Below are 23,598 nucleotides of genomic sequence, written 5' to 3' on the forward strand. Positions count from 1 at the left end.
GTTCTTTTCTCTTGTCCAGTGAAAGTCATTGGGGTCCAATGTTTTTAGTATGGACACAAACAGTTGGCATATTCTTTAAGATATCTCACACAGTAAAGAAAATCATAGAGATTTGGAATGACATGACGATGAAGGAAAATAATTTTCATTTTTGGGTTATCTATCCCTTTAATGTGTTTGTGTCTATCTGTGATTTTTACTGTTATTTAGAAGTCAAGGTAGGTGGTGCCAGTGGCAGTAATTTATTATGGATATGAACCTTACCCTGCCTCAATTAGACTGAAACAGTGATTTACATTTGGAACATTCGTGGTAATGAATTCAGACCACTGTCTCTCTTTTAAAAAAGGAATGGCCGTGCTTTATTATCTGAAGTATTAATAATGATTCCATACAATGTCTGTCAAAGCGACAGCATAGACACGCTTTAACAGGATTCAATGGCTTTATTTCTGCAGAGACGAGCCCTCGGTCGGTAAGTCCGTTGCCATGGCTCTAGTGATATGGCACAGTTGGATTGTGAATGACAATGAGCTGGCGTGTGCTGTTGGCATCCAGCGTTATCCTTAATGTGGCCTTGTGTTTCCTCCCCTCACTAACAGCAGATAAGATGTGTGCGATATGGCCCCCCTTTGTCTCTTAATGCTGTGGATTATAATATTTTCCAGTTAATTTGGATACATGATGAGCACTACTCTGAGAGTTTTGCATTTTTATGTGTTGGTTTTAGCAAATCGCTGCAGTAGTGTGCAATGGTGTAGGAACGGAAAATAGTGGGGGGGCAGATTATAAAATCAACTGGTTTATGAATATCAATTGGTTCTACCTTGTTTGCTGAAAAGCAGACATTGATAAATATGTGCAAGACAAGAGGGTTTAAAATACCTGGGGAGAGCTATTCGTTTACACTGTCATTGATCTCAATGGCAGTTGCTCGGCTGGTGCAGGACCCCCTGAAAGTTTGTGAATTGAATTCTGCCATTTCACTCATGTGCATTCAGTTCCAGTTTTTTAAGGCAGTCACCTGAGCTGTAAATGCCATGTGATTAGTTCATTTTTAGCCAATGAAGAAGGACATCCTGACATCTAGCCTTTGAAGAGATAATTCATCGTTTACTCATTATCAAGTAGTTCCAAGACTGTATGAGTTTCTTTTTTTCTGTTGATCACAAAAGAAGATATTTTGAAGAATGTTAATAACCAAACAGTTGCTGGTAGTCATTGACTTCCATAGTGTGGACAAAAAATAAAAAATACACTATGGAAGTCAATGGTAAATTTGGTTACCAACATTCTTCAAAATATATATTTTTGTGTTCAACAGAAGAAGAATTACTTGAGGGTGATTAAATGGTGACAATTTTCATTTTTGGGTGAACTATCGCTTTAATAGCTATTATTATCATTCTGTGAAGCAAAAGGTCAAAAAAGAAGACAAACAAAACTAAAAGCTTTTATGACGTTTAGTTCATATTTATTATCTATTATAGCTTGTTTGTTTCTCAAAAGACCAAGAGTTATTGATGACTTGGCCTGTCCAATTAATTGATCCCTAGAATGAAAATATCCCTGCTCTTATATCACTGACTTGCAACATGTACCAAATCATGGTTCAATGCTGTGATATAAAGCCTATTGGCTTTTTAAATAGAGGGGAGGAACACTTTGATATGTCCTTCCCAAATGTCCTATAAGAAATATGTCAGCACTCTCAGATCTGTAAAGTGATTATGTGGGTTTTTCGAGAGCCCTTTAAAATCAGGCATTATTAAAACATTCAATGTAATGAGTTGCAATTGATATGTTGCTGGATCAGAATACTAGGCTACATTTACAGCTGAATCTTCTTGAAGATTATGAATAAATTTCGGCGATTACTTTATAATATAAAGCTAATGCTGAGATTATATGTTCCATACACTATCTTGAGTAACTACAAGAAAAATCTAAAATATGATTCAGTGTTTAACGGTAGGGTAGATGATTTCGGAGAGGTTAGCAATAGCAAGCTAGCTTTGAAAGCATAAGGTCCCACCCTCCTTGCAAAAAAGCTACGCAAAACATATGAACGCACACAGGCAGACAAGAGTCTAATTAGCGTCACAATGAGAGAAGGCGTTAGTGGAGGGTTGAATGCGATGCTTTCAAAACATTACAGTACAAAGCACATAATATTACAATAATAACGCCTTCCAATCTTGCTCGGTCTGCAATAGCGTAATGGAACGTGCTTTTTTTATGGTCTTACACCTTCCACAGATGATATTATACGTTTAGTCCACTTAACTTAGCGATTGCTATCGGGATGTGAAGAGACTTTCAGCCAGCATAACAAATGTTTTTACCAAATTACCTATCCTGCATTTAACCCTTGACCCTATAGAGAATGAGCAGTTAAATCCTGATTGGCATGATTGTTCGTTTATTATTTATTCAAGGAGGAAGCCATGAAAGCATCTTGATGGCCCCAGTTTCATGAAGACTGTGTAGTCAATGATCATCTGTGTAGCTGTGGGAATGTAGGTACTGAAAAGGGAAGACCATTCTCACAGCGAAATCAAGACAGCGCATTTAATGGAATGATGAAGCACTTGGCTGACAATCTGCGATGAAGGCGGGACTCCATCGAAGTTTCATCCGCCTAACATTTCTTTTAATTTAGCAGAGAGACGCGGGTCGTAAAACACATATTGATTATGTTTCAGGATGACTGAAGACGTGATGTTTCTGGGCTTCTACCCCTCCAATTCTCTCTCACAAACTTCACCTGACACCAGCTCATCCCTCTGCCAGTGCTGGCGGTGCGTCTTCACCAGAGTCGCTCCATCAGAATGATGGACGGTAGCTAATAGCTTCAGCGGCCTCGTCCAGTTCTGTTAAGAGTTCAAAAGTGCCGACTGCAGTTAAACGGTGCATTTGGTTGGTGATATAAGACTGCAGGACCTCGGGGAGGTGCTTGGTCCAGTGGTTTGAGAGTGCTAGTGATGAGCTAGCAGCACATGGCGCCATTTAGCTGTATTTCCATGTGTTCAGCAGCTTGAGAGGGTGAAGACAGCTGTCAGGAGAAAAGCTCCCACTGCTCTAGGGCAAAGGGACTCTGAAAATAGCCGGCACTTTCAGCAGCAGTGGAAACCCCCTGTTAGTGGCCAGTGTTTGGAAAAGATCCGGGGTGAACTTCAGGAAAAGGCCAAGCTGCCAACACTATCATGGAACCATTATGGCGACTGGCGATTTTAGCCTTTCTGTTTTGCTGAATGAGACCTTTTTAACCCGTAACAGCTGTATGAGTGGCTGATAGGAATAGAAAACAAAGAAAGAGGCTGGCATTGAGGATCAGACGTGATCTCCCTTGAAGATGAAGGGAAATGGTTGGGAAGCATCTGTGTGTTAATTCACATTTGTATATTTTCTCACTTTAACGTTGATACTTGAGCTCGATCGAAGTGGGGGGTTGGATTGTAGAGATACGGTTGTCTTGAAAAGATGTTGGTGTCTACAGTTCACATCCATAAGTAGAAAGTGTTGATAAGAGCTGTTTCTCCCTTTAAAAGGCAGCTTGTATTTTGCATGCATGCTGTGTCCTAGGTTTTAATTTGCTTCGTTTTAGAACTGAGAATTAATGGTTTGCTTTTTCCAACAGATGTCAATTTGTTGAATGATGGAGGCCATATATCTTAGAACCCGGGCCGTCAGTTTAACACACTAATTTAGTGTGGGTAATTATAAAAATATATAATGTGATAAAAATTAATGCAATTAATCATACCTCCTGACCCTTTTGTAAATACCATATTAAGGATTTTTCCTACCTTCGGAGCAATTCAACCCATTGCAAGTGTGCGTTCAGCAAACGAAGTGTACCACACTTACCACGTTAACTAGAAGGTCAGGGGTGTCCAATCCTGGTCCTGAAGGGCCAACATCCAACAGAGTTTAGCTTGTCCCAACATATCTACCTGGGAGATTATAGTAATCTTGAGACTTCGATTACTTTTGTTTAGGTGTGTTTAATAGAGGTTGAAGCTAAATTCTGCAGGACAGTGGCTCTCCAGGAGCAGGATTGGACACTCCTGTAGAAGTTGATCAGTGGTCATTGATCAGATTAAAATTTTGGGGTGGACACCTTGGGATATTATAGATCATAAATGAAACTTTTTAGAAACTATAAGTGGAAAAATTGTGCCACACAGAGCCAGACCATTGAAAATGTTTTGGTTGCTTACATTAGACTTGAAACACTTTTTAGGGTTTTATCTTGTACCCTGGCCCCCTCTGTACACTTAAAGGGGCCAAAAAGCTACAGTTGTCAGATCACATTTTGCATACTAATGGCCCAGTCTCTGGCACTAGAGCTGGAATTTGGACCGGGCCAAATAGGCCAGTACCCCAGAGCCTCAGACTAGTCAAAGAATGTTGGTTGCGTGATGGACCTCGTCAGCTTCAGTCTGCTTTCGCATCATTGCCTGACCACCGTCACAGGAAGTGGAACAAGCCAGCCATCTGAGGCAATCTGTCAACTTGCTGAAGTCCATGAGAATGTGACATGTCCCACGTTAACCTTTAATGGTGTTAGGCGAAATGAAGTCAACACATACAGCCAGCATTGCAGTGGTGGCGATGCCAAACTGCGAGTCAGACTTTGGACCAAAATCACCTTTATGGTTTTTTCATGAATGATTAGGCTGTATAGACAATATCTTATCAATGTGATGGGACTGTACACAGCTGTTCAACCTCGAATGAATTATTGACCCTGAGCACTTGAATTTGACTAGTTGTTAACATGAGTAATAGTATGTTGGAATTGCAGAAGCTTCAAATCTTTTAACCCACCTCCTTCTAGCATAATCAATACTGACAGGTCCCATTAATTATCCCAGTTTGCCCATCAGGACCTTCCTTGTAATCCAGAATATTTGTTCCATTTAGGTGCATGTCAACCACCTTTGTTTGAACACCTTAATTCTCACTTTTGTTAATGCTAATTCAGCCCGCCGGATGCATAGGGAGTGTCTCCTGAGATGAGTTTCCGCAAATCCAGTCTCCGTGAGCAGCTGAGAAAGATTGACTCACTATGTGAACAGATAGTGTTTTAGAGAAAGGAAATTTTAAAGAGGCAATCCTTTTTTTGATAAAGATACCCTTCTAGGAAAAATAAATAAATAAACAAACAGAAAAATAAATACAATAATTGATTGAATTGGATTGAAATCCCATGCATTCATACTTAATTGTGAATTACCAAACTGAGTTAATCGGATTGATGGAATTTGCATGCTTTTAACATTAACCATTACTAAAATGCTGAGGTACCTAATTTGCTACATTTGTGTTTGTAGGTGAATGCCATTAATCATTTCAAGAACACGTGATCAAATAATAATAATAATAGTACAGTAATTCTATCTATCTATCTATCTATATATATATATCCATTATATTTTATTGACATTATATATTTAATCATATTTAATTCCATTGTTTTTCTGGGGAAAAAAATGATTTAGAGATTCCAGTGGAGGCCAAAGTATGAGAACCGTTGTGCAGACCTCTTTAATTATTGAATGACGTTTTTCTTTCACCACATTTAAAGGGACTCTACATCTGGTGCCTAGTAATAACCATTGTGCAGTTTTCTCATAGGAGACCAGAGTTCAGTCTCACTGAACTTATACATACAGAATCACAGAGTCAGCGGCTCTGGCGCTATTGATCTCTCTTTTGGATTGAAAAGTTAATTGCACCTAACACTTTTTCACTGAGAATGTAATTTGCTCTGGTTTGCTGCAGGCAGTGAAATTAATTGGGTTAAATGAAACTCAGCATAGGCCATAGTCTGGGAGTTGTGGATGCTGCAGAGAAAAAACATCTGTTATGGGTAGATGGGTTCATTTCGATTGTCTTTTAAAAAGATTTAGTAGCTTTTTGTAATGTTCTTTAATTGTTAAAAAGCTTTTCAAAATATAGCAGCATCCCTGCTCCCCTCCATCTCTGAAAACCCAGCATGACTCATTTGAAACGCAGTCCTGCCTGGGGCTGTCTGTACGCTGAACTAAGATCAGCTTCTGCCTTTTATATGCCAACATGTAAGACTTATTTAGAAAAGGGAGAACTGATGCTAAATCAGTCTGAATCGGTTCTCTTACATGATGAAACCTGAAAGATTATGAATATAAGCCTTGGTTATTTGTGTAAAATCTCCCCAGATTAGTACATCACATTTTGAGACCATTTGTGCACATACATCCTAGATAATCTTTTCACCCTCTATTCATCTGTGATCTTGTATTTTGGTTTAGGTTCCCAAGTAAGTTCAATCATTAATATTTCGATACTATTTGTCTTTTCAGAAAATACTGGAAGCTACGGAGACCGGAAATACGTGGAATAAGTGACGGTTGATGACAATAACACAACAAAAGTACTTAAGGTGTACACATGCTGTAAACTGTCTAGTATTATATTTAACTGACTTCGACTTTAAATATGCACTCCTTGCCATGTTATCCACAAAATGGCTTATTGATGCTGTACACTTATGAGTAAGACAGGGTTTTAAGACAGAGTTTTCCTGTTATTGCATTTGCACGCATTGTTTTATTATTTCTCTATGTCAATAAAACTGTTACTGGTATAATGAGAGACAAATTGGTGCATGTGATGGGGTCAAATAACTAGGTTGATTTGGTTGTCAAAGTACTTTGTTAATTTTATTCATGATTGTCTGAAGCTGTAAAAAAAAAATGTTAAGAGGGGATTAGAAGAAATATGTGACCCTGGACCACAAAACCAGTCATAAGGGTCAATTTTTATCTAAATTGAGATTTATACATCACCTGAAAGCGGAATAAATACGTTTTCCATTGCTGTATGGTTTGCTATGATATGACACTATTTGGCCGAGATACAACTATTTGAAAATCTGGAATCTGAGGGTGCAAAAAATCTAAATATTGAGAAAATCGCCTTTAAAGTTGTCCAAATGAAGTTCTTAGCAATGCATATTACTAATCAAAAATTAAGGCTTTGATATATTAACAGTAGGAAATTTACAAAATATCTTCATGGAACGTGATATTTACTTAACGTCCTAATGATTTTTGGCATAAAAGAAAAATCAGTCATTTTGACCCATAGAATGTATTTTTGGCTATTGCTACAAATATACCCCGGCGACTTGAGACTGGTTTTGTGGTCCAGGGTCACATATGTCAGACATTGGGCCTAAAAAACCCCCAAAAGATATGTATTTTTTTTTTTGAGGAATTGAAAGGAGTTTTCATTCACTCCATGTTCTACCAAAGACAGAGCAGTGCCTTTAAACATCACTCGTTATACGTTTAACTGTTATGGCTTTTGTTTACAGATGTCAGGCCACTTCACCCTGTACTATACTTGAATTAAGCATATTCAATATTGTCTGCCTGAAAATAAACATTTTAAATATTCAGATAACATGCTTCTCATCCTTTCCACATCCTTCAGCGCTTGGGATGAGATGTTTGTTTAGGACTTTTAGATGTTTATTAGCCTTAAACGCTACATTACCAAAAACACTGAAGAGACAAGTAACACTTTATTTGGGTGTTCTCACAATATGTCAGACTTTAAAACATGGTCACTGAATCGCTGATATTTTGTGATTGAGGTCCATATTCTGGTTAAGCAGGTCATTCAGAAAAAAAATAAAAAGGTTTATACTTTATATATACACACAAGTTGGTTATTCAGAATAAATTAAAACATGCTAGTTTTCACAGCATTTTTACTTTTACAGTTTTCATTCATGCCCTTGAAAATAGCACACAAAAACATACAAATGTAAGGCAAGAAATCCCTTTCCTGTCTGCATACTGATTTATGTTAATTTCTGTTGTTTAATCAAAAAGGTTTATTCCAAAATTTTACTTTTTACCAAAACAACTAATTATTTATCTGTATTTTTTTTTTTTTTTATATTGAGCAACTTTTTTTATTTCTCACAGAGAACTTTTATAGTAATAGTTGTGACCAGGTATACTTATAAAAAAAATAAATAAAAAATTCTAAAAGGCATGCAGTTTGTTTCATTGTCCATGGGCTCTATTTAAGTGAGAACCATTTATGATTAAATAGGATTAGACACAAGTGTATGCATGTAAACAGTCATTTACCATCTTGTCTTGATATAGAGACTATTTAAAGTTGTTTTTTTAAAAGACTAAGGTCTTAGGAGTAAAAAAAAAACAACTCCGTGTCTTCACACTTGATGTTTCTGAAGCTGAGGACTGAGGGCAGTGTGACTAGCCAGCTTACAACTCATTCTAATTAAGGAACAGCTTGTCTCACTTTCTGACATTGAAGCAGTCTCAGCAGTTTCCACTGACCAAGCATGACACTGACAATATGCAGAGCGTGTCTGTGTGCTCGCAAGGTGCTCTACTGACAACACACATAGTGTGTTTGACCATTAAGCTGGTGCTGGACATGTACTTGGATGAGAAGTGTGCACTTGAGACACCCCTGAAAAGCTCTTGGTTATTGGAGACACCTTGGCAGCAAAAGCGGGCAGTAAATTAGGAGCAAATACCTTTCAGCAGCAGGGGCTTGCGGGCAGAGGAACTGTGTCAAGTTTAACTTCTTTCCACATTGTGTCCAGTTAAACTCTGAACCACAATTTCTTCTACTGTACAGAAAGCGCAAAGATGAATTACACTGACATGAAATATTACCGTTTTATTCCCGTTATCTACTTTGGAGTAAAACAAGCTCTTCAATGAGAAAAAAGCAGGGCTCCCACACAAAAAAAAGGACAAAGGAAGTCCAGTTTTAAAGACAACATATTTCACATTTAATTCTGGACATCACCATAGATAGCTATATGTAACTTTTAAAGACAAGTTTCAGCAACAGAACATTTATTCATTTTGCTTTTTCAAAGTTGTTTTTTCTCTCTCTTTTTTTTTTTTTACTTTTCTTTTAACGCCAGTACATGGTTTGGTCCTGTAACATTTTGTGGTGGTTCTTTTCCTCTGAATGAACGTGGATCAATAATGTCAAACGCACAACACATGCACATGTCGTTTAGCTGTTTACATTAGGGTAGGACAAAGTCAGAGACTGACATTATGCATATAGCACTGTTTTCTTTTCAACCTCCCTTGCTCTGTTTTTGACACTCATATCTAATAAGGCTATATTACAGCTATGAACAAGAAGTCCAACACTGCATTTCTAAGTGTAGAGCACCATATTTACACCAATATTTACAGACTTTATTTTTTAAAAACAAAAAAAGACAAAACAAACAGAAATACTTAAGATAATTTGGGTCAAGTGAGCCATTTGAAGGATGTACAGGTTTGAAATATAAAAACAAAACAAAATTATATTTACACATAGCTGCAACTTATAGCTTAGCTTATTGCAAATGCCCTTTAAATCTCGCAACCGATTCTTTCACACTCACAAGTCCTGTAGATCTTTGACTTATATCTATACCAGTCGATGGTCACCCAATGGCCAACTCTTGAAGCCATATTTCCTGAAAGAGTGGCCATCCACTGAATAGAAGACATACCATGCATTTTTTTATCTGTTATCAGGTGGCCAGGTGACAAAAAAAAGCCCCATTTTATCCCAACTATAAGCCAGTTCAAGGCTCACATATCCAAAACAGCATTTTAAAACAGCAGTTCTTTCAAAAAAATAAACTTTTAAAAAAATATATGTACATACTTATAAACATCCCCTAAGGCCAGTCGATTCTGAGACTGGTATATACAGTAACTCAAAGCTGAATGGTACAAGAACAACAGGGGTGAGATAGAGGATTATGGGCTGGAACCGAAAATTATTTATTAAGCCAAAGAAGATTCCTCAATGATAAAATAATTTCTCTATTCAAATTTCGTTTTAATAAATGACGCTGAGAAAGAGGGGTACTGACTCAACGGTATTCTGTACTACACAAACTGAAAACTGTCACTGTCTGCGGGTTTGATTTTGCTCTGGCAGTAACAGTATTGTAAAGGCTAATTACCCCTGCTGTGATTTGTATGGTATTCAAAGTATCCTAATTGTGGACTATACTTATTCTGTAGTGCAATTCTAATTTTATAATTTGATAAAAACTAGGATGAACACATTTATGTGTGGGTGTATCCACAGTGCTGTCTGGGTAGCAAATTTGGCAAAACATTATTACTTAGAGGGCATGTCGCAGATGGACTTACAAAATTTAACAGCTTGAACATGTATAAATTGCACTTAAATCCCAAATGTTTACTGAAATATACCAAAAAAAAAAAGAAAGAAAGAAGTAATTTAAGAACATGGTGAATGTGTTTTAATAATATTCAAATAAAACACTTAAAAAATCTGAGTAATCTGTAGCCCCCTTTTGGAAATTATCCATTAAAAGTATCCCTTGTTATTGCAACTGATTGTCATTAACCTCAAAAGTTTATCTATACTAAACATTTATAAATGGTGGCAAGGAAACAGTCAATAGCACTTAAAAAAAAAAAAAAAAGGTGAAAAAAGTGCAAAATGGTCATTCAGTTTAAGACTCATCAGACAGCACTATGAATTAAAAAAGGGTTTGTTCTTTACTCTCACTATTGCTTTTACTGTATTACCATCTCATTACAATCATATCGGGGCTAAAATTTACAAAACCAGTTGTGGTTGAGTTTCTTTAAGTGCTTGTTTTATGAATTGCCATGTTCTGTTCTATCATACTGTTGGTCTTAATTTAAATCTCACTTTATTAAAGGTCATTTATTTATACATACAGTTTCCACAACTCTTGACTGATTGGGTGGTGTTGGAACCATGGAATTCATATTAAGAGCGTTTCATTTCAAGGGCTAAAAAGCAAAATGAGCAGGACTTGAAAAACAAATAATAAAGTCTAATTGGGCAAAACAAATAAAGACACAAAAAAAGAAAAGGATAGCAGCGTGCACTTCATTAAAAACCAATGGGTCCAAGAGGAGAACTTAATAAATAAGTTGTGAGAATGATTAAGACGACATAGAAGGCAGGTTTAAAGGTCAAGTTGGGATCAAGAGAGGTCATATACAGCTACTGGTGGAGAACTCAAGTCATCATATGCTACAAATGTGGCAATAGGAACAATCCACTCTGAGAACCAGCCGTGTGCCATGCCATCATATGACCTGACAGCAGCTGGCCTGGGCTGAGGCACAGAGTAGCCCGTCTCTGGGGCTTCGCTGGATGTTCACGGAGATGGTCTTTTCACACAGAGGTAGCTGGAGAACATTATTTTTCAAGTTCAGGTTGTTCTCCTTGACCAGGCCAAGTTCATTTAACATGACTGCCGTTTGGTCTTGATAATGCTCCATTGCCCCAACGCCGCCATTCAAGGCAGGGTTGATCACTTTGTCCAGACTATTGTTGGAGCCAATGCACATCTTCCAAGAGGACTTCTCCTGGACTTTAACGCTGGACAGGCTCTGAGGATCTAGGATAAACCGTCCACCACCACCTCCTCCAGAGCTGCGATGCTGAAACTGGGAACTCAAGCATAGACTCATGAGTTTCAGACTCTCTACCAGTTCCCCAGCACTCCGAGCTGCACTACGTGTCGAGCCAGATGAAGCGTTGTTGCTGCTGCTACGGGAACAGCTGGAAGGGTCTCCCTGTCCTTTTGTACTCCCACCACCTCCACTGCCCCCTCCTGTACTACCACCATTCCCTCCTCCTGGAGGGCTGCCCTTGTCTGGTCCTGAGTTGCCTTCCCCAGATGGTTTGCTCTGTCCTCCGCTACTACCACCACCATTGCCCCCAGAGTTTCCAGGTGGACCCTCACTACTGTCCCTGCGGTTCCAGCTGTAGGTGAACCCTGTGTCTTTGTCTAGTCGTCTGCGATGGCTCTCTGAATCATCATCGCTGGTCTCAGAGCTAGAGCAGCTTGAACCGCGGCCCTGACTTTTGCGCCGGTGGTAGCGCTTCTGAGCCGTACCAGGAGATGCCATGTTCATCTTCAACCGGCTGAGCTTGGGTGGAAGACTCTCGTCCATGTCAAAGTCATCATCTGATTCGCCTTCCTCCTCGAAGATCTGATTGAGCACTGGGGCGCTTTTTCGAGACGTAAGCCGGTTGGTGATGGACAGTGGTTTGCGGCGTAGGACCACCTGAGTGGGCAATGGTGGAGGCTCCTGTTCTTCTTCCTCCTCCTCATCTTCTTCCACCCGAAAGAGGCAGGTTCGTTGCTTGGCTGAAGCAGATGCAAGGGGGGCCATGACCCCAGGTTTAAGGGGGTTTGGGGGCAGAGAAGCAGGTGCAGCAGAGCTGCTGGAGGCTTCGCTAATCTCCTCTCTACGGCTCACTTCCAGAAGCCCTTTACTGCGGTGACCGTTTAGCAGATTCTCTGTACTGCGAGCAGGAGACTGTGGACCCCCAGCATGAGAGATGGACGAAGAGGCTAAGCTGTCCTCGATGTCCTGATGCATGTCGATTTTGGTTGGCCATGACTGCCTGCAAAAAAAAAAAAAAAAGGGACATAGTCCTTGATATAAATAACCTTGCCTTAAAAAGAGTACAATCCCCCAAAGTCAAAAACAGCATAAGGTTTGTAACTTAAGCAGGATGATATTCAGTAAAGGTGGACATTGCCAAAAACAACTTTTAAAAGACAGAAGCTCTGGAGATTGCCTTAAGAAAACAACCCAAATGTTAATGACGGTCCTTGACAAAAGCCAGACTTCCTTCTCGTGCCAAGTACTCAAGCAAGGAACATGGTGATTTACAAGATAACTCGGAATTCTTACTGTAACTTGCTTTTATTGTCTTTTTTTAATGTTCTTCCCTTCCTGCTGGAGTATCATTTGCACAGCTCAGTATGTGCACTTTCAGGCAAGTTGCTATGGAAAGATATACTCTGCTAAGGCTTTTGAAACAAAGTAAATCAGTGAAAAACAGTTTCAGCACGTCCTCTCTGGTTGTCATAACCACATAAACACTCTTTAAACCTTCTGCTGGTATGAGGACAAGCCAAACAATGCAAACAAATGCAGCAAATGCCTTGTGGGGATTAACAAATGCTTAAATCACACTGATAACAAGGATACAGGGCAAAACTTGTGACAACTTTGGTAAAATGTTGCCTACAAAGTCAGTTTTTGCATAGCTTGATAACTGTTTCTAGGATATAATTAAGCGGACTTCAGAATCGGACTAGCTGTGTTTACAGGCCTGATGAGAATGGATTGTAAACATTCTCATATCTGTTCATCATTAAAAAATGAATTACAGAATTACTGCAATGGCCTAATAAGGTTGTTGCAAATGCTCCTGTCAGTCTACACATGTGGAAACTTCTGCATAATATCAAGAGTCAACCTCATACGTCAAAATAACATTCTAGTCAGAATTCTCCACTAGGATCAGGAATTACAATTCTGAGTACATACAGCATATAAACTCTCTCTGTCTATGAAGGGCACACTGATTAACGAGAACACTGCAATCGTGATCTGGGTTACCTATAGCCAAGGTCGAATTACATGAAAGAATCTGGGAGGCTCAGTTTGCTTTTCCATTCAGTTTATATATGGTGATTCCCACAAAAAAAGCATTTGTCACCCTCTCATGATCCCTGCTGCATCCTAAGGACTCTTCCCCTTCCAACATCTTCCTCTCCCTACTTCTCTTTCCCACCACATCCTCTCATTTCTTCCACTCCCTGCTCCTTTCAAAAAGCATCCGCAGCCTCACTGCTTTTCTAGGTCAGTCCAAACCAATTTCAGCCTCATCTTTTAAACACATTTGTCACCCAGTGCGGTGCTCAGAGGATGTGCTGGCTGTCCACACACAGCATGTAGAACAGACAGGGATTCTGACATCCAGCAGAGCTGACCTCTCACAACCTCTTATAGTGAATCCTGCCCCTTACTACACACAGACACCTTCTGAGAGACAACAATCGTGCAGTTAGTCTGCCTGTGTACACCATGGCATGGCACATCGATTTGAAACTGTTTGTTTTTTGACAATTACAACAAAAATAAGAGCAATGCTGTAAATGGTTTATTTTTCAAACATACTAAGGCATGAGCCAAGTACAAATTGGAGAAGAATGTTAATCACTTTGTTTCTCCACTGGTTGACTTTGGTACCAGTTCAAGTTTGTTACTGCTTGGCATGAATGTACATATCTTAAAGTAATTGGGTTTTGAATTCGATTTGTTTTGTACCAGGTCTGTGTTGTGATAGCACCTGCAGTAAAACAATTCCTAAAATTTCACTACCATAAAAAACTCAGGGATCCACTGTCTGACCTTTCTAGAAATATAAATCCAACTAAAAAGAAAAGGGAACTAAAGACATTCCACAGGGTGAATGTCTGTGTCACTCCTTTCCTCCTCCAATTTATTTAAATTCTTTCTCAAAATGTTATCATGTGGTACAAGGCAAAACCAATTTGTTGTAATTGGGAATGGGTACACATCACAAAAATGTTTCAAATACCTTCAACATTGAGTTTTGCATGTTGCACCAAAACCCGGTGAACTTAATAAAACAGTGCAAAACTAAGTAGCATTCTCTTGACAAAACACAAATGACTAAATGACAGACAGCTTAGATAGAGTAACCCCCATGAGGTACCTGAAGTGTGCCTTGATGTTGCTGGGGCTGGAAGAACGAGGTTGCACCTCTTTCTCCTGCTTTTCCCTCAGGATCCGTTCAGCCAACAAGAAGTAAGTAGCAGTGATGTGGTTGTACTTGTTTGTCTCCAGGGCTCTGGAGGAAGAGCAAAGAGAATGGACAAGTGAGGAGGAGATACAGACAGTGTTTGAGAGAGAAACACCAGTTTAGACAATGCAATTTGACATGTCAATAACTAGTAAAACTCCAGGGATCTAACAACTGGAGACCCAAGTGGCTTCTATCAGTTCAAAAGGTCTTGTATGGTGCCCCAAATTTTGAACACCTGAGACTAAAATAACTATGAAAAATCCCAGATAACACACTGTCCCAATACAAATGGGATATTCTTCTTCCAACTTTTGAAGCTGGTGAGTCTGGGCATGTTAGCAGTGATTACACTGCTTCTTCAGGGATTACATACCAACAATTGAACAAATTTGTTCAAATCATGTAGCGACAATCTTTTGGCGAAGTTTGAATCCACGTCATGGCCTGTGTTCATGGCTCAGTTCAGCTCTTATTTTTAAAGGCGCTGAGCAAATACCATAAATAGCGATACATCGGTTGTGATCTTCGGGTAAACTTATATTTTTTTGTGTGTAACATAAAAATTATAGAAAAGGAAGAATGACTTGTACATGGGATTTTAATGCAATTACTCAGTACACTTCTTTAAAACATATTGAGGGTTCCTTTAAGACTACAGTTTCTCATAGTGGGGTTCCCCCAGCTTCTGCGGAGTGGGTTCAAAGACAAAGAAAAGACTGATGGGTGCTTTGAACCGTCACCCAGCATGCATCTTTCTACAAGACTGTACAGCGGGAGTCTTCTGCACTACGTTCGTTTCATGCTCCACTGACAGTGAAATGAACTTATTTTTTTAACACTTGTGAAAAATGGTACCCTACTACTAATAAAACCATGCTGTCTTACAACAGCCTAGACGGAGACAACAGTATACACTCTTAAAAATAAAGGTGCTTCACGATGCCATAGAAGAACCTTTTTGTCTAAATGGTTCCTTTAACATCTGAAGAACCTTTCTGTTTCACAAAAGGTTCTTTGTGGCGAAAGAAGGTTATTCAGATTATAAAAAGGCAAGAAAAAGATGGTTCTTTAAATAACCTTTGATTGAATGGTTCTTTGCGGAACCAAAAATGGTTCCTCAATGGCATCGCTCTGAAGAACCTTTTAAGCACCTTTATTTTTAAGAGTGTAAAACATGGCTATTCATTTTCAGATTTCATAAAGATTGCAATTAACATCGTCAAGTTTAGTGGTGTATAGAAATTAATTTTTTAATGAAACGGAAATTAAAAAGTTTTCAATTAGCCGAAAACTGAAAGTGTTGTGTTGTGTTTTCAGGTGATAAATTAAACCAGCCACAATTAAGTTCTTCAGCAATGAACCACCTATCAATATTTCAGCCCAAAAATATTTAGGCCTACATATTGCTACTCTAGTATCATTTTTAGTCACAGTAAATTATATCCACAAAGCTGGTATGTTTACCTGTTGTAGCTTATCCAGGCTGTTTGTATGAAACTTATGCTGGCATAGTGGCTTTTTAATAGTTTATCTCTGATGGTGCGATGTGACTGTTTTTGTTAATGATTTCTGCCCTCTAAAACTACTGCAGTTGCCGAAATTTTGGTGCATCACTAACTGACTGTTTAGACTTGATATGATAATGATAATGATAATGATAATAATAATAATAATAATAATAATAATATAGATAATAATATAATTATTAAGCTCTAATGTTTAATTGGATTTAAAGATAATTTAAGTAATTGCTTAATTAGACAGATACGCTTCAAACGGCTCAGTAAATAATTATGAGATAGTCAAATAGTTATGAACAAGATTATGGCAAGATTCTTTTCAAACACTTGCTCCATTACAGTAGTTGACCTGAAAAGAACACTTATGACAGAGACGACAGTTCAGGTAACTATGTTATAGTGCTCTTTGTTGCAACACTAAAATGCTAAAAATTCATGACAACTTCTGTTGCGCAATGAATGGCATTTTTAAATCAAGCTTGTGTAGCAAGTCTTGTATTGCGCAGAGTAAGATGTTGGCTGAGATGTATCACTTGACAGAAACTGCATTGAACACTCTTTATGTCTAAAGCTACCTATCCCCTGTCCAGCTGACTCATCTTCAAGTGAAGAGCTCTGACACACTTTACACCAAAATCCTAAAGCTGATTACACAAACCTGGAGGCCCTTTCTAAAGTAGTCTTTCATTTCAAGACAGTCCTGCTTAAGGAAAATCAAAGAATGACAGAGAGGTATTTCTTCTGTGGAAAATGCTGTACATTAGCCTGAGGATATCCCAGCTTCTTAACACTTGTATCACAAGCCTAGAACAAGCCTTACTCGATGATGGCTTCTCTGTCAGCGATGTCTCCCAGCACCATGCGCTGGATGATGCTGTTGTGTTCCTCTTCTGACAGATTCTTGTGAGACACCAGTGGGGTGTTGTATTTGGTGGCTGGAGATGGGTCCACTCCTTGAAGCCATGCGTGACTCTCGATCTCCTCCAGCGACGCTCGCCTCTTCGGATCCCTTTGTAGCATTCGGTTTATCAGGCTGTGAAGAACAGGAAGAGAAGATGAAGTTGTTAGTTCAGGGCCTGTCCAATATGTATCTGGGGGTAAATGCGCAATGATATTCAAATCATTATTTCAAGTTCTCATGTTTCATTGGTCAAAATTCTAATTCACTTAACGCTTAGTTATTCACATTAAAAGCAAACAGGGAGCGCAATGTACTTGAGATGTAGCTGCCACAGAGGGCCTTTCTATCATTAGCTGAGGAGAAGCCAATAACACTTGCATTAGCTGACTGAAAATGACTTGAGTTGCTGTTGTTGTGAGCAGCCGCTGAGGCAAAGTTCGACCGGGGTGCATCAGCATTCAGCACACGTACGTGGCAAAATTACAGCCCAACCACCATGAAAGAGCCGAGGAGATTCAGCAGGCTTACAGCAGCAGTCTGAAAATCATCACTGCTGAGCTGCAGAAGCGGCCCAGCCTGCCCTAGTCATTATCTGCACGCAAGAAATTTGTTAAGGCAGAGAGAGAATAAATAGATATGAGAACTGGCGAGAGATTCTGCCTGTTTGTCTCCCCTTGAATATGCTGCCGGGCTCTTATCAACAGACATTACATCTGAAATTTCCATTACAGTGCCAAAAATGGGATTCGGAACAACGGGACGCTTTTAGAACAGAACCGAAGTGATTAAAGCCACAATTTCTCCCGTCACAATATGATAGGGGACAAGACTGCAAGTTGTCAGGATGACATTTCCTCTCCGGGGTCTCAAAAATAACTACAGTCATTGGGCATTCTGGCAACAACAGCTGTCATTAGGGTAACGTAAAAAGAGTGTAATTATCATAGGCTGTGGGACTGAGTAATGGGGTCCAGATGTAACCTTTCAATGTCAACATTAAAAAGCCCAAAAGAACAAACTATGCACTGCGTTTGACATCTCAAAGTTTCGGATTAAATGATGTCTCGGTATTCCTGTCATCAAGAAAAGGACACTTGAGTTTACTAATATGCTGCTGAAACATTTAACGGTAAAAATGCATAGTGAATACATGAGAATTCATACTTGTAAACCATCTTTTTAAACAAATCATCAATTTTGTCATATCGGATGAATTGGATGACACTGGCCATGTTGCATTTTTCTGATTTATTAAAAAGAACTGGGTCATAAGAATGTTTTGTTTGTGAATCGGTATACACTGGTCACATTGTATATTTTAGATTTATTAAAAAGAACTGGGTCATTGGGAACTGGGAGTTGTTTGTTTGTGAATCAGGACACACTGGTCATGAGTTCTGTTTTTGATTCACTAAAAAGAACCATCATTTCTTCATGAATTTGACTACAGTGGTCAATTTGTATGTGTTTTTTGCACTCTGTTGTCCAATGCCAATCTGCAATTCCTGTTAAGTTTTTCACTCACATTCCTGGTTCCTTATGGCAAAGGAGGAAGCAATCTACCTCTTCCAAACAGAATCTGTCACTAGAAAAACACCACCACTTAGATTCATAGCCAACTATTTACTTTCAGCCCGTCGCCGTTTTTAACACGTTGTTTGTCTATGAAATATTCATGCTGTAGAGCTTTCCATTTCTGCACTCCACAGTGGAAAACAGCTTCTGCAGCACGAAGAAAAGGCTTCAGGGCTTTATCTAAAACTACTTAACTGTTTTTATCAGCTGAAGACAAGTCGAAATTCCACAAAAGCTAGAGTTTTGAGTAGTTTGCTGTTGATAAGGTGAAGATCCGTCTCTCAGCTCAATAGCTTGAATTTCAAATGCAAATCAAATGTGTGAAAACAGGAGTAGTTGTTTAATGAGAGTGAAAATATTATGCAAGCAGGCAGTGACTAAATTAATCTGCATGACACGGTCGCCTTAAAATACCCGGCCTGAAAAGCCCTGAAGATAAAAACCAAATCCAGACAAAAGAGCTTAAAATGGAAATCATAGAGACTCTGACAAGCTGCAAGTTAAAATGATGAGTGAATCAAATCTAACGCGAAAAACACTGAAATATTAAATGCTGTCAACATAGCATGAAAGAAAAAGGCCACTAATTTGCAAATTAAACTAAAACTAAATGCCAAAAAAGGTGGTTTAGACAAAAAAAAAAAAAAATCAAAATCAAATCCAACAATTTTCTTTCAATCTTCAAGAAAAGATTGACCTTTTTTGACCCTTTAATTCTAGCACTCAATTATAATTAAATTTTATCCATTAAAAAAAAAAACAAACCAAAAAAAAAAACACTTACACTCTCTATTCGTTTTCTGCTTGTTTTCTTTAAAAAAGCCTCTAACACTAGCTTTCACTATTCTTTTTCTATTCTACTGACTTTTTATTTACTATAAAAAAAGACCCTCTAACACTAGTGTTCCCTGTTGTTTTTTATTCTATCTACTTTTCTTTTTATATATACACACACACACATACATACACATATATACACACACACAGACATATATACAGTACACACACACACACACGGCCAAAAATATCGGCACCCTTGGTAAATATGATCAAAGGCTGCTGTGAAAATTAATCTGCATTGTTAATCCTTTTGATCTTTTATTTAAAAAAATTCACAAAAATCTAACCTTTCATTGGATAATAATCATTTAAAATGGGGAGAAATATCATTATGAAATACATGTTTTTCTCAAATACACGTTAGACACAATTATTGGCACCCCTAGAAATTCTTATGAGTAAAATATCTCTGAAGTATACTCCCATTCATATTCACAATTTTGAGCACTCCAGGGTGATTATGAACATGAAATTATCCAGCCATGGCCTCCTGTTTCACAGAAATATAAATAGGAGGGAAAACAAAGCCCAAATTCACATAATCATCCATCACAATGAGAAAAAACAAAGAATATATATTTCTGATGTACACAAAATAAAAACCAACAACAATAACGTTACCACTTTAATATGTCTTGCAATATCCATGCGTGCAAAGGTTCTGTGCGATCCTCTTGTTCAATATTCTCAGGGTCTGAATTGATATGGCAATATTGACGAACTTGCTGCTTTGGCAAGGGGCGGGGCAGTACTGAAACACCGTCTAAGCTGTTCACCAATCACAACGCACAGGGACAGCTAACCAATCACAACACATTTCGTTTTTCGGAAGGAGGGCCTTCGTCAAACCCGGAACTAATCGAGCCGTTTGTGCCAGGCTGTGGAGGAGAGGTGTTGTAATAATCTAAATTATGTGAAAAATAATGCGATTTTCGAACCACCAAGCATGAGAGCATGTTCTAGTACACCCCCAAAACAAAATCAAGACTTTGTAAAAGAGCATAATAGGACCCCTTAAATAATATCAAAGCTTTAATTTAAAGTAAAAATCAGCTAACATGTTGGATTGTGACTTGCTGCAGTGAGTTCAGGCGTGTAAGCTAAAAGCGCTGGACTCATGGACTGACTCTATCTCTCTCTATGATGCCAGACTGCTGTCAGCAACTATTTCCCCTGAGACTCCACACACCGCTCGGATCTCCAGCATGGCAGGGAGCCCTGATAAGACTCCTACTCAATCCTAATAATCACTCTATCGCTGCTGAACGGTCCAAAACACTGCAGCAGACCACTCCTGCTTACCTACCCCACTCACACACACACACACACACACACACACACACACACACACACACACACAAGCTATCTCAAGGTTGGGACACAAGTGAAGGATTTTACTCTAACATAAAAGTAAATGTCTACACTGTCCAGGGGATAAAAAGATATAGAAAAAAGAAGCATAAATTAACACTTTGACTTCAGCAGGGATTTGTCAAGGATGTTCTTCTCTCGAGCAGAGAACTGGGCACTTTGATTGTTTAGTCTAAATTTATCTCCATTATCTCTGCTAGTGGAAAGGCCATCGCAGAAACAACCATGGAGATCTGCTTGGAATGTTTACACTCTTCCTGAGGTTTCCGAGAATAAAAACAGCAGATATCACACAAAGAAAAATGAACAGAAGACACAATATTTAGCGCACAAAAGTAGCTGTAAGTTACGCTTTCTTTTTGTCTTGCACCAAGAATGTGGCTGACATCCGGAGGAAATTCAACACCCACCTCCTCCTCAAGGAATGTGGCGTAAAAAAAAAAAGTGACCAAATACTGATGAATTATTCATGTTAATGATGATTGACATGAAAATGGTGGCAGATGGAAGCACAGCCATGTTGATGAGCCAACCGCTGCTTGTACATGCATTAACCACATGGTGTGCTGCAACGCCTATCAAATTCATCTGTGATTCTGCAGAGATGAGAGAGAAAGCATCCTGACAGCAGTCACAGGGGTATAGAGAGGGCTAAATCAGACAGCTGGCTCTTTTAGGGGCCAAAATACACCCTGACAGTGCATGCCAGCTTAAACACTGGAAGTTTGTGTTGCATGAGCCAAACTAAACACAGAAAAGGGATAATAAAGTCATGGGAAGAATTTGCAGAAGTGGATGTAGAGCAGGGCACACCCTGATGAGAGGAGATATTAAGACAAAATGACAGTGCAACCAGTTCTAGCGCTGAACAATCTTTCCTTGTTTTGACACACACGCTAGGTTTTCTTTTCTTCAGTTTTAGTTGTTTTCTTGTGCATTTTTAGCATTATTTTAAATGCCTATATAATTTTACTAGTTTTAGTTTATTTTGTTTATTATTTGACTTCAACTTAAAAATGTAAAAAACATTTTTATAGTGTGTGTGTTGCTTTATTGGCATACAATATTGCCAAACCTTGCAATATATGTGGAGAAAATAATAAAAATGAAAAGATCAAAATAATAGTTAAATTAATTAATAATAACAACCTTAGGCATTAAGGACACCAAACAGAACTACAAATGACTTATGAAATAGGTTTCCCTCCCAAAACAGTCTACAATCAATTAAAATTTTAGTTTTTTTTTTATATTATGTTTATCATATATGTATATGATAGGTTATTAGATTACTTTACTCAAAGCATGCTTTTAAGCTCTTTAGTTCTTAGGAGATGATGGCTAGACTAAACTAAAATAAATAAATAATTTATTTTTATATATATATATATATATATATATATATATATATATATATATATATATATATATATATATATATATATATATATATATATATATATATATATATATATAAAATAAAATTTATTTTATATTTATTTTTATATATATATATATATATATATTAAATTATTTATTTATTTTAGTTTAGTCTAGCCATCATCTCCTAAGAACTAAAGAGCTTAAAAGCATGCTTTGAGTAAAGTAATGGAATGCATAAATATAACACTACTGAAAGGTGAAAGGAATCCTTCTAGAGAAAACCATAATCATCTATAATATCGTTTTTAGGGGAGACAGTTTGCTGATAAAGCCATAAATCACATTTACCACACTACAGTGTATCAGACAGTATGTCTGTGCAACAGAGCAGCAGGAGGAGTTTCACCGTGATATCAAAATGACCCAGACCACAAAAAAAAAAAAAAAAAAAGAATAAATAAAATAAGAAGGGTGAAAGCACAGGACAAAAATAGAAAAATAATTGAGGGGAAAATAAAACGGAACAAATAAAACTAATGGAATGCTCTGAATTTTTTCATGCATCACTTGCATTCGAATGTGCTGAGAGAGCTGCACATTAAAAGACAAACCTCCAAAATTACCATATTTATTAAACTCCCAGAGAATAACAAAAGGAATTTGAGGTCTATGAAATGCAGGAAACGACATATTAATACGCGAAATTAATTCATCATGTAAGATACAATGCAATTAAAAATAAACTCCAACAAAAATGTTGTCAGGACACCAAGCTCATAAAATGAGATCCTGTTTTTCGGGTGTTCTCTGCTGACTGAAAGAGATTCAGCTCAGTGGGCATTTGGAGCCGACCAGACCCCCATAGAAAGTTTAATCACATGCCAACAGCCAATTAGCCCAGTGCTCTCCACATGAACGTTTCCGAAGCTTACTGCATTAACCTTATTAACATGTAAATATGTTGACTCGACGGGTCTAAATTGTGTAGTTACCCTTAACGACGTATACATAAACAAATACATTTATGATTTTACACCATGTCCTAACCAGATGTGACAACACGTAGGTTGTCATTGAGTTTGTGAACAAAATGCTGTGCGATGCCACATGAGCAGTCAATATAATAACTTATATTTCATATACAATTACGCAAACTGGGATTGTGAACAATGACATTTCACTGTGATAGTATACAAGCCAAATGGCCAATAAAAACCACTGTCAAATCACAGCAAATGAAAATACTGCATCACACTTACAAAAATAAATACAAAGTACATAGTCAAATTAATAAACATCAAGGTT

General features: G+C 38.1%; 2 protein-coding genes across 4 annotated transcripts in view; one reads left to right on the forward strand and one right to left on the reverse strand.

Moving 5' to 3' along the window:
• Window positions 1–10,549, forward strand: part of ano10a (anoctamin 10a) — a 46,454-nt gene extending 35,905 nt beyond the window's left edge. The window contains exon 15 of the mRNA XM_058745801.1: window positions 6,351–10,549. Within this exon, the coding sequence (XP_058601784.1) occupies window positions 6,351–6,395 (45 nt within the window). The 3' untranslated portion in view covers window positions 6,396–10,549. The remainder of the gene's footprint in view (window positions 1–6,350) is intronic.
• The window catches only part of snrka (SNF related kinase a), a 45,570-nt gene continuing 30,672 nt past the window's right edge, over window positions 8,701–23,598 (reverse strand). For all 3 annotated transcript variants that reach the window (XM_058745799.1, XM_058745798.1, XM_058745800.1), the window contains 3 exons: window positions 17,044–17,256; window positions 14,614–14,748; window positions 8,701–12,483 (listed from right to left, as the gene is read on the reverse strand). In XM_058745799.1, the coding sequence (XP_058601782.1) occupies window positions 11,154–12,483; window positions 14,614–14,748; window positions 17,044–17,256 (1,678 nt within the window). In that variant the 3' untranslated portion in view covers window positions 8,701–11,153. The remainder of the gene's footprint in view (window positions 12,484–14,613; window positions 14,749–17,043; window positions 17,257–23,598) is intronic.

Source organism: Onychostoma macrolepis, chromosome 16 (genome assembly GCF_012432095.1).
Source record: "Onychostoma macrolepis isolate SWU-2019 chromosome 16, ASM1243209v1, whole genome shotgun sequence".
Lineage (NCBI taxonomy): Eukaryota > Metazoa > Chordata > Actinopteri > Cypriniformes > Cyprinidae > Onychostoma > Onychostoma macrolepis.